This window comes from Taudactylus pleione, unplaced genomic scaffold, assembly GCF_031769625.1.
Source record: "Taudactylus pleione unplaced genomic scaffold, aTauple2 ptg000374l, whole genome shotgun sequence".
NCBI lineage: Eukaryota > Metazoa > Chordata > Amphibia > Anura > Myobatrachidae > Taudactylus > Taudactylus pleione.
In genome coordinates, this window is record NW_028284775.1 from 4,489,349 (window position 1) to 4,502,107 (window position 12,759).

Here is a 12,759-nt window from a genome sequence, read left to right on the forward strand (position 1 = left end):
AGAAATATTAAACACTATTTAGCTGCAGTGGGCACTAAAATAAACTACACAGACCGCAGTAGCTGTTAGTATATAACGCTGTATAACCTGGTCCTTGGGAGAGGTATACAGGGAAACTGGACCCAGCATTCCCAGAGACCTGCTTGCAGAAAATGGCTGCTGCCTGTCTCTGAGGGGGCAGAGGGTGAGGGAGGAGCAGCTCAGGGAACAGCAAGACCACAGTGGAATGGAGCCCTGAGCTGGGGGAGGGGCTGCAGGGAGAGCACCTTCTCCCCTTACTGACGTTAACCACCGAGTCCCCTGGCCTGTCAAATATGCCCTGTGCCAGTGATATATATGTCCCGCTGGTATAGTGGAGTCATGGGCGAACCAGTGTCCCCATCAGCGCCCTCGGTCTGTCTCCTGAGACAAGACTGGGCAAAGACATGGGTCCCCGCCAGCAGGGATCCACCTTACCTGTCCCCTGGATTCCGGGCTGCAGTCTGGGGTGCCTGCTAGCTAGTCCCCCTGAGAGCCCCGCCAGGAGTACCTAGCCTGGGGTTGCGGCGCAGTGGAGGGGTGATGGAGCAGCAGTGCAGACGTCCAAGGAACTGTCTTGTGCTGCTGCTCAGTAGTAGAATAACTAAATAAAAAAATAAGCCCCACTGTTAAAAATGGTGATCGAGCTCCTGCCGGACACTTGTCCCGGCTGCAGCGGCTCGGCCACATTGTCCCCCATTGCCGCAGCCACCGGAGATGATGGGGGTTAACACACTGTGCTGCCGTGGCCATAGGAAAGGCGCGGCAGCAATAAAACATTTTTTAAAACACCCGGCGCCATTAATACATTTAAAGTATGGCGCCTAGTGCCCTTCGAATATGGCGCCGCAGCACAGGGGGGGGGGGCTCAACCCCTTTAGTGCTGCTACCCCACCTGCCCCCCTTTGGCAAATCACCCCCCCCCTCCCTGGTGGCCACATCGCTACCCTCCGCAGCCACAATCACCGGCCATGCATAGAACCTCTTACCGGAGGCCTATGCAGCCGGAACGGAAGAGAGAGCAGATGCAGGCCAGCGCTGGAGGCACCATCAGCACATGCACTCCTGTGAAATGGCCGCCCATGAATCTCCGCTGGGGCACCGCTTCCTCCAATCCTCCCTCCCTGAAAAATGTGGTCGCCAGGCAACAAAGTATAGTTGACCTGGCCCCCGGGATTTGTCGAGCCCTGTTAATGGTGTTTTTACAGCTAAGAACCTCAATAGCTGTTTGAAAGGAAGGCTACACTAGCAAGAGAGGCTCTCCTACTAGTGATAGTTTGTGACATTGTGGGACCTGCTATATCACAGAATAAGTGGAACACATGTAATCTAATTTCACACAGAAAAAATTTAATTCATACCTTTGTGCTTCCTACTTTTCTTTTTCCTATAAGAGATTCCATTTAGATTTTCCATGTCCTTCAGTTCATCGCTACTTTCATATTTTTGTTCATTTTCAGATAAGACAGAGAACCCATCATCAGTGGGCACCTGAGAGGCTTCCAAGCCACAAAGCGCTTTCACTGAAACAAATTCAAGAATGAAAATAAAATGCTATTATTGCATTATAAAATCATCACCTGTGTTAAAAACACCTGTCTCATCAATTATCTACTTCAACACAGGTGACTGCAATCATACATTAGGGGAGAAGTGCAGGAGCAGAGCATTTTGTACCTAATGGAAGGGGTCATGTTGGAGGATAGGTATTAGCATTTATTTCTGCTACTCGTTTTAATCATTAAATTAGAAAAAGGTCTAATTTACGAAGTAATGTATTCACATTCAGCATATTTACTCTCTTTCAGGAGAAAATACTTTTTATTTTATACATATGCTAAAATGTTTCTCAAGAAACAAACAGGACATACAGGTAACACAATAAACAAAGAGCACAAGTTTTCCGAAAACAGACGTAATATCATAAAGACCAAAAAACGTTAGATTATATGGATGCTTTCAGCCACACAGAGATTTGCTTCTCCCACCTTATTGGTTATTGTTCTGTACATCCAGACTACTTTTTGTGATAAATGTATGAACAGCAGTTAACCATTTACAGGTTGTGGTCACATAATTTGCAACCACACCAGACAGCATGGAAGGATACCCCACCTGGTGGCTGCAGAGAGGAGCAGCCACTGGGGAAAGGTATATTAAACTCCCCTCAGCGATGGTTGCGATGTTCCAAACATAGACGTCGAACGTTATAAATCAATGTTAATGTTATGAGTTACTCAAAACTTTTTTTTTTTTTTTAATAAAATAGTGTTGGATACGTTTTAAATACATGTTCTTGACCCAATTCAATCATTAAAAAAACAACGACAATTTCTGATCGTTTTTGGAAAACAAACTTGTCAGTTAAGTGGGTAAAGAGGAGAGGCACAATCGCTGGACAGCAATAAGCAGACGTTACAGATGTGCATAAGGGAAAGCAGACAGATATTGGAGGAGGTGAAGGCATGCCATTACTTTTGGCCTTTAATTAGTGGGAGGCACATATAGAAACTGTTGTAATTCCTACACCGTTCACCTGATTTGGATGTAATTACCCTCAAATTAAATCTGAAAGACTGCAGTTAAAGCACATCTTGTTTTTTCATTTCAAAGCCATTGTGGTGGTGAATAGAGGCCAAAATATGAAAATTCTGTCAATGTCCCAATATTTATGCACCTGACTGTAGGTGGTTGGGGACCAGTTGCCAACTCAGACTAGTCTCTTCCCCATCTTGGTTTGTTTGTAGTGGACATTACAAGGGAATTCAGTTCTCAGTGACATATTCTGGACATCACCACGATGTCTGGCTACGCACATAACCATATATTACAGTAAGGAACCATCATTTTCCTTCATAAATGTATGGAATTATTTTATAATGACTGCTTTATTTTGTACCTCTATAGTGCTCAGCAGTTTCAGGTGACTTGCAATGCTATATAAAACATGTTTTACTGCATTTGTTAAGATCTGTACAGCTGAATCAGGTGGTACTGTAGCTTGACATGTCTTAATAACAGGCAATGAGTAACAACAAAAAGATAATAGTTGTAGGTTTATAAAACTATTAAGGCCGATGGGCTAAACATATACAGTATTACAAAACGTGCATCACATATGTAAAATTATAAAGAGTCTCATGGGAAAACCATTATTCAAGAAACACATTTAAAAAAAAGCCATTGATCTGAAACTTGAGTGTAAAGACTTTCCTTAAGTTTAAATGGTTATGACAACCAGCTTTCCTTTTCCTTGGAATAGATAACCACAGGCTAGTATTTATGGTATTATCATGTACAACATTCTTTCCTGGTGAATCTAGCTCTATGCCAGTGAGACCATCTACTGTATATATATTGACCTCAATGCCCTTTCAGATTGTTCCATTAGAAACCTGACTCAGACAAGGGGCTTTATTTACGAAGCAGCAGCTTTTTCTTGGAGGGTTGCCGGTAAAAATGTAAAAACGGCACTCGCAGTCAGTATAAAGTCTGGCGTGCTTCACACGGACTTTAGTTTTACATTTTCACCTGCAACCTGCCAGGAAGCAGTGGCTTACAAAAGCTGCTGCTTCATAAATAAAGCCCAGTCAGTTGTGCCATGTAAACATATTCCGGTGGTTTTAGGATTTGTAGGTTTCCTGGAGAATGTTACACACAGGTGAAGGAAAATACACATTATAGCCAGGAGCATGCTAGTCATACGGCTGTCTAGATTACATATTACAAAGGCCAACTCACAGTACACTATATACCCAAATCCAGGACATGGAATATTACATGGTTTGGATCACACTACAATTACTTTGACTACAGTCTGTCTATCTATATACACACACAAAAGTAAGCAAATAGTGTCTGCCCACTTCTGCAGGTTTTAAATAAATATTGTTTTTTTTTTTAAAGTTAAACCCAAATGTTTGTATTTGTAGTTAATCTTAAACTGAAGGAATGGTTAAAAACCTAAAAAAATTCTAAAAAAAAAAAAAAAAAAAAAGGGGAGTCCCCTCGAATTTTTAACCAACTCTGGTCCCCCTTGACTTTGGGGTAATAAGCACTGGGCGTTGCCAGCCTCGGTTGCTAGAACCATAGAGGGGGTAACTATACTAGAACACTAAGGGCCATATTCAATTACAGGCGAAAAGTCAGTTGCCAGACTTTTCGCTGTCATCGGAGCTTTTGATGGGGATAAAGTATCGGGCGTGTGCCAGAGTATCCCCGTATTCAATTTGGAATCGGCGAAAACGGGACCCGGCAGAAAGGTAAGTAGCGAAAAGTTCTGTCACTTTTGGGGAAATCAGCCTGTCACCCCCCAAAAGATGGTCTGACATGGGGATTCACTATGGGTAGTCCCGAATTGCTGTGCTGAAGGTATTTGGGGGTACCCATAGTGAATCCCCATCAGACCATCTTTTGCGAGGTGACAGGCTGATTTCCCCAAAAGTGACAGGACTTTTCACTACTTACCTTTCCTCTGGGTCCCGTTTTTGACGATTCCAAATTGAATACGGGGATACTCGGGCACGCGCCCAATGCTTTATCCCCAAGAAAACCTGCTAATTGAATATGGCCCTAAATATAAGATGCTGCAATACTGTCATTCTACAGACACTCATACAATCTGGGGATATTAGCCACACTGTGCCCAGAGTTTACAACATATGCCACATTGTGCCTTCAATTCACAATATATGTCCCATTGTACCCCCAATTCACAATATATAACGCACCCCAAGAATATGGGTTTGTCGGCCGTACAGACAGCCAGATGTACAAATATATCTGCGAGATACATAGGCATCGGCTGCAGGACCAACACATTATGTCTGAATGACATGCACTGTGCAATATGTCACTTGTCAGCTGATTGAACAACATATTACATAGTGTGTACCCAGCATAAGTCACATGTGGCTAGTGTGCCCTTTATCACTGCTGTCTTAGATTTTAAATAAGGAAGTTTTAGCTGTCACAAAAACAAAATAAGAGCATTTCACAGCTCACTGTTGGTATGGGAGATGAACTAGCACTTTTTGCATATCCCATTTTAATAATTCTTATGCATAAAGTCCAATATCTTCCTCAGGTGTTATAGGAAATGCACACATTTAGTTTGTTGTCCCTCAAGATAAACCCAAACAAAACACAAGATGTCAATGAGTCTGTCCATGCTACAGAGTTTGAAATCATACTTACAATTTGAGATAATCTAAGATCTACAACAAATAAATAATAATTAAAATAATATCCTGCTCAGTTCTCACCTTCTTTTTGGACAGCATTGGCCACAGCTTTCTTCACTCGTCCAGACTTCACAACTGCTGGATCAGAATTGGCATAATCTGCCACCGTAACTGGGAAAGGTAAATACATATATTATTAAATGTGATGGCAAGTATTCCCAGCAATCAGAGGGATATTTGCAAATTGGCTAGTGTCATTATGTATACAGGAGGCGGCCAGCACCAGGATCCAGATACCGTTGAAATGTTATTGTAAGAATTTCAACCACGTGGACATCAGAACTTCATGCTTTTAAAGCTATAATGCCCGCATGGTTAAAATATTTTAAATAGCATTTCAACTCCACTGGGATCCCGACACTGGTTTTCTCATATGTACATAATCACTGTCAACTTGCTAACTGCATCACAATCTTAATCGTAAATAGAAAAAAAAAGTATTTAATAAAGTGCTGTAGCAGAAAGAATAAGCTCATATAGTGGGTACAGCGGGATTGGGCTCTTGTTAAACAATCTCAAAACAAATACAAAAGAGGTAAGAATTAAAGGATAATTCCATCTTTGCATGATATCTGTAATAAAGATATTGGGGCTCATGCAGAGCTGGAGGTGTGTACCAGTCGGCAACAGTAGGGTATGTGTCAGCAGGCTCACATCCCAGATTACTTACTTACACATATGCCTTTGTAAGCAATTTATATTAGTGCCAAAAAATGGAATTCACTTTGAGGCATCAATAAAACTGCAACAAAAACCCTAATACAGCAGAAACAAGTCCCTGATTTTGCTTAAACACACTCACAAATGCATAATCTATGCACAAACGACAACAAAAAACCCACCAATCAGTTAGCACTAATGGCAAGCAGCCAACCACAAGCAGCTCACTAGTGTCGATAACTATCATCCACCTGCAAATAATGCAGCTTTCCTAGGTGTGTAGGGAACTTTTCCCCAATCTGCATGTGTTCTTAATTGCACGAACACAGTCTTATGCTGCCCATACATCTGCGACTGATTGTAGCGATCCGGCGATGCGATGGTAAATGCCGGCGTTTCCGGGTGGAAACGCCAACCATCGATGTTCAGAGAATAGTCGCAGGATTGCTGAATTTTGGCATGTTAAATGTCCCCGATTAGACAATCACGATAATTTTTTTATCGCGATCGTCAAATCCAACATGTTGGATTTCTGCGATCCCGGGTCGCAGCATCGCGGGATCGTGGCAATCCATCACAGATGTATGGGCACCTTAACTGTACTTAGAACATCCCCATTTGCCAGCTCTGCCGACCCAGGCGTAAGTGACATCATGCAAATATGTCTGAGTGCATGTGAGCCCACTGTTATGGACAAGCGCTGTGCAAATTCATGCAAAATATGCAACACCAACTGGCACTGTACTCACTCCGCATCATCCCCATATCTCCAAAATAAATGTGTTGTTGTATGTTTATTTAATTATTATACAGATCTTTGTAAAATTATCTGATTTGGGTCTGTTCAGAATACAGTCCTGGAGGGAAAAAGGCAGCTTGTAGTGATATTACTGCTCCAATGCAATGATTGTGGCTTAAGGTGCATACACACTAAACGATATATCGATACGATGTTAACAATATCGTTCATATCATTCCGTGTGTTTGCAACGAACGACCAACGATGCACGCTCCCACTGGACGATAACGATATTGTCCATTGGGCATGCATGCAGGCCAATCTGGACGATATCATGCATTTTCCATAGGTGTTTCAGATAGTTGGTGATATCTTTGGTGTGGATGAACAATAGTGTTCATCCAGGACACCAGGAATTGCAAGGGAGATCGTTCAGAGATATCGTTTGCCGAACAGAACATCCAGTGTGTACCCGGCATTAGAATGAGTAGCACAATGAAGCATTACAGTAGCTCTCTCCCCTATGCCATCATCTCCATGTTACCTTCAGCATGGCTGGAGTATCAAAGCGTTTGAATCCTGCGTGCCCAGTGCCAACATCTGCTGAGAAGGTAACACTTAAGTTTCAGGTGAAATAAACTGGCCCAACCAGTTATATGTGCCTGTTACATTATTATATTTTTACCACAGGAGGCCAGGCACTGATGTTTCTGCTATCCTAAAGCTTACAGAAACAATTTTGTATTCACTAATATGTATGTTTTGGCATGAAAGATCTAAAAAGGACTCTTAATAGAAGTTACTGATAATGGTTTAAAACATCGCAAAAGATTATTTGAATACTTGTATTTATGCTAATACCCCTTTTCCACAGCCACCAGTCACTGCTCAGTGGAAAAAGCTCCTAGAAGAAAATCCCGGGTTGATTGACCTGGCATTTCTTCCCGGGTCTCGAGCAGGGTTTTATGCAGGTAAGACCTGGGTAAAGCTCAGCGTAAACGGGTAACCCGTTTACAGCATGGTGATTGGGTGAAATTGGAAGGTGTCTGTGACAGCTGTCACCAGGAAGGGAGAGATTACAGCCTATTTTGCTCCATCCCTGCTGCATACGGAGAGGCTGTAATCGCTCCCTGCCCGTCTCCCCAGGGACAGCTATGACATCAGCCACCCACCCAAAAAGACACCCTCCTCCCCTCTTCAAGTCGCTGGTCCGCTCCGGTCTGGCGTTCAGGGGAGAGCTGAAGTTTCTGCCACTTGGTGGATGTCTTCTTCAAGAGCCGGCACTGCACCCCTGGGCTGTGTGAACGGCGCTGTCCCGGGAATATACCAAGTCGGCACAGTAGTGGGAATGGGATAAAGTCCCGGGTCTGACCCGGCTTGGAACAGTGTTCCAAATCCCGCATTAGGACCCAGGTTTTTGGTGGAAAAGCTGTATTAATTTATCTACTGTACATATTCCATTACATTTTCTTTAATGCTGCACATCCATTAAAATATTTTACTAATTCCCTCCATTAGCCGGAGCTCCCTTGCATTCTCACAACGGCAGTTAAAAGCCAATCGGCTACGAAAGACCAATTACAAGACACAACCAAGAAACTGCAGCTTATGGTTAATACTCCCTCATATATATATATTTTCTGCTACTTTGAAGTAGTCTGTAGAATGGATTTGCAGACTGTGCATTAAAGAATTGTCAGTGTCCCAGGAAACACAGCTGCGTGGAGAAGCCCTGAGGATTTGGCTATCAAGAGGAAGTTACGTAAAATGTAACAAACAGGTGGTAGTATAGGTTTATATGAAACTAAAAGGCTTATAAAGTACTCCCCATGTGGTAGACATGTTAGATACGGTATGTTGATGATGCTTTATCTTCATATGAAATATAATACACCTTAATAACATTGCGTTATTTGTAGGGACAAAATCAAGTGGATAGGGATTGCATGCATCCCTTGCAAGAAGTAAGGAAGGACACAAAACTTTCTTTAGTCTATACTGGCATATTGGGCTTACCCTTCTGTTTATTGTAACTATTTTAGGAAATGGGAAGTACCCATTCAAATTCGCATGGGTGCACTAGTCTGATTTACAGGACGATGTCGATGACAATAATTAAAGTGCCAGAAATAAGGAAAACGTCAGCAGAATGTACCACCAGTGTCAATGTTGCCCATATAACTACTATCAGAGGTCCGTGACCTACAAACACCTTACAGTTACACCATTGTCGCTTATAAATGCAGGGGCATACATGCTTTAGGGTCTTTCACTAATGGAAATGGCCTTGTTCTCAGCTTGTACAGAGCTCCTTTTACACATTGCGTAACTCTCCTATACAGCAGAGTGGCAGGAGTCAGGAACAGTGACTATACATGTATATAGGTTCCTGATACAATGGGGACACCTGGTACTTATGCCCTGCCAAGCTTGGGCAACCAGACCCCTTCCGCAAGTGTAGAGGTACGTGTGTACTACTGGTTGGCAGGAGACCAGGGACATGTAACTCAATAGGTGGCACAGCAGTGACAGGTGCTGGGTGTCGGTCATGATGCCGGCACAGCGGCGAGGAGAAGGAAGAGGTACCACGGAGAGACAGCGGAACACGAGGTCCCCTCTCACCTCTGTGAGCGCTCAGATCGTCAGCCCGAAACTTCAGCCGCTTTCGGTTCCGTTTCCTCGGCATAGTTGCGGCTGCTGGGTCGGGCCGAGGGAGGCTCAGGCTCTGAGTAACGGGATGCCGGCCCGGCCATGGCTACAGAGCACGGGGGATGGAGAGGAGCAGAGAAGAAAGTGGCTGAAACACAGCTGGGTTTGCAGCCATCATGTGCCTGTCACTCTGTCCCAGCGACAGCAACAGCGGCACGTCACGTGTCTGACCTGGAAACAGTGCTCTACTTCCGCCCACCAGGCTACGGCCCCGTATGGTTGGCAAACTACTACACCCACCGGCTGTAGTGCACACTGCACCGTGTACGCGACTAGCTAGTTGTTGGCGTCACTCACCGGAAAGCTCGTTTCCCAAGAAACCCCGCGCTCAGTAATGCTGGGTCACCATGGATACAGATACTGAGCTGGGCGAGAGATTTTCGAATTTAGCAGCAGCAGTTTTTATTTACACGTAAATATCTGCTTGCCATAGCATCCTTTTAATTCGGGACACGTGAATTACACAGGTTCTGTGGTTGATTAAAACCAGGTGAAATGGAGGCTTGAAGTCAGCCAGCTTCCGAATCGGTTGCTGCTATTTCCAAGTTGGAGAAAGGACATCTGTGACGTAGACACCACGTGACCGCGGCAGGAGGCTGGACCGCTCCTGCGTTACCATCCACTAGGGCACAGAGGGGGAATATATATTTGTGGCGAGCGCAGCGAGCCACCGTGCCCGAAGCGTGGCGAGCGGCTACTTTTGGTCCCCCGTTACCATCCCCGCCCCTCCCCCTTTCAGGCCGAGTCACGTGGGTGTGACGTCACAGGGCCATCAGCCCTGTATTGTCTAGACCTAACCCTTCAGAATCTGAGCAATTCATAGGTGCCCCGAATTAAAGGGATGATATGGCAAGCCTATTAAATACAGATGGTGCACAAATGTTCTACTTAAGCTGAGCATACACGTCCAGATAAAATGCCTGTCAGACCAACTGACATTTTATCTGGCAGCCTGCCATCCCACAGATGTCTGCGGCATGCACTGTGAGATATCTTACAGTGTATTAGCCCGGCATCTGCACTCCGCCCCCAGGAGAGGAGACATTTCCCTGTTCCTTCCATGGGAAGGAACACAGGAAATGTCTGTCTGTCGGACGCGCATACACTGCCTGATGCGGCCGACAGTTTAAAGGTGCGTACACACTGGGCGATATTACTGAGCGATAGCACGATTACAACATCGTAATCGTGCAATCGCTCAGTAATCGTGCACAAATCATGCACTTTTATGTCAGAAGCGACCAGCGATGCGCGCTATCGCTGGTCGTTTCCGACATTGTCCATCATCTGAACATGCAGGCCAATCTGCTGATAACGACAGATTAGCATGTTCGGGAATGATGAACTGTGCCTGCACTGAATGATCGTTCAGTGCAGACACTACAGGTGATCAGGTACGACGGTCCGATTATGATATCGCAATCATAACGTGTTTCCTGATCGCCCAGTGTGTACGCGCCTTAACTCATAAATATCGGATGGGCATGCTGGACAATCCAGCATGCCCGCCCGAGCAATTTTTAACCCTCAGTTGACCGCACGCTACAATTATCGGGTCAATCCGCGGATATTGTGACGGATTGCCCCAATAATTGTAGCGTGTATGGCTAGCATAAGTTTTTCCAAAAAAGGACAAAAGAATGAGGAATATAAAACAAGGACAGCCGTTGAGACAACTCCAGACACATCCATTTTATAGTGAAGAAGTGAAAGACAACGAAATCACTGTTTATTGTGAGTTGATGGCAATGGGATGAGGTAGAAGTCCTCAAATAAATGAAAAAAAAACAGGATACACAAGTGACATGACAATTACAGTACTTGAGACATGATAAATTATTTTTGTGTGCCAAATAATCTTATAGGAATGTAAGCCCTATCATGTTAGCTTTTAGGCAGTGTGCGGTTGAATTAATGGTAAACAAGCACTAGGTCAGGACACATGGGTGCCTGGGATGTAGTCGGCATCCCAGCGTGCGGGATGCCGACGGTCTGAATAACGGCGCTGAAATCCCGACCGGTCAGGATGCCGGCGGTCGGGATACTGGTGCTGGGATCCCGACCTGGTAAGTATCGGGGTATTAGGGGGAGGGTTAGGCACCGGGAAGGGAGTGTTAGGTGAAGGGGAGGTTAGGCTTAGGCACTAGGGGGGAGCTTAGGGTTAGTCACCGGGGAGGGAGGGTTAGGGTAGGGATTAGGAAAATACTTATGTGCATTCCTATGGGTGTCGGGATTCTGGTTGTCGGTATGCCACAGTCGGTATTCTGACCAGCGGCATCCCGACAGCTGAGATTTCATACCCAATCCGGGTGCCCTACTGTTACAGGAATTGAGAAAATGGCTAGGCCTCCGACAATGGCCCTCCGTTCAATTATCCGCGAAAAGCCGAGATCTGCGAAAAAGTATCGCTGAGTGCGACTGTTCACCTGTCGGAAATATATCGACGTATTCAATTCCATTCGCTTTTCGCGTATGCGGAAAGTCAATGCAATGTAGTAAGCGAAAAAGATTTGCCTCTGAATAGGTGGAGAAAAGAAGTGCAAAAATTTTATTTTGTGGTGCAAAGGTGAGGAAACCACTCAGAACCCTTGGGACAGCCCCCCAAAGGAGAACTGCGGCAAAAAATTCCAGTTAAAGACTTACGTACACCCCAAAACAGTACTTTGAATTTGGGGGCGAAAAAGTGCAAAGCGGGGGGGACAAGTTTGCAAACTAACGAAATAAGAATCTGGGGGTGCTCTAAGAAGGGGTGAAGTGTTTTGGGGATTGCAGGTGCTTTTTTGGGGGAGAAAATTGACTTTTTAAAATTTCACTTTAGAGACACTAAAAGATGAGTGCACCCATTTTCATGTACCCCAAATTTGAAAAGACTACTTATTTTCTGCAAAAAAACCCTGCATTATGCCATTCTCCACCACTTGTTCAAAGACGCTAATTAGAGGAAATTGTACCAACTTAAGTACCCCAAACTGTTTTATTAGGGCTAATCGGGCACTACTACATTGATCCCCAATGTTTCTGAATCTATTTGGGGGGTTCAGACTGATTTCCCCGATTCTGACACCACTTTCCGCCTGTTCTGACTTCGCGTGTCGCCATTTTCAAGTCTTTTGGAATTGAATACGGCGAATAGCAGGGGCGCATACGATAAGTTTACGCGGCTAAAATATGCGATGTAGGTGAAAAGTGCGGCATGCAAAACTTTATTGCGGGTGAGAAACTAATTGAATACCGCCCAATGTCTGGAAGAGAAAATCTGGAGAGGAGGGAAATTTGACGGGTCAAGGAATTAATGTTAATACAAAACCACTGGAGAGGTCTCCTGTTGTTGTCCATGATGGGTGTTAATTTATTCCTACAGTACCACGTTTAGTGTGTGTTTGTGCCTTT

General features: G+C 44.5%; 1 protein-coding gene across 2 annotated transcripts in view; it reads right to left on the reverse strand.

The window, feature by feature from the left end:
• Window positions 1-9,584, reverse strand: part of TMEM183A (transmembrane protein 183A) — a 31,579-nt gene extending 21,995 nt beyond the window's left edge. Inside the window, exons 1-3 of one of the 2 annotated variants that reach the window (XM_088444963.1) lie at window positions 9,541-9,584; window positions 5,283-5,372; window positions 1,380-1,541 (exon numbers count right to left, since the gene is read on the reverse strand). In XM_088444963.1, coding sequence (XP_088301089.1) covers window positions 1,380-1,434 — 55 coding nt within the window. In that variant the 5' untranslated portion in view covers window positions 1,435-1,541; window positions 5,283-5,372; window positions 9,541-9,584. The other variant, XM_088444962.1, reaches the window with a different exon arrangement.
• Window positions 9,585-12,759: the final 3,175 nt, after the last annotated feature.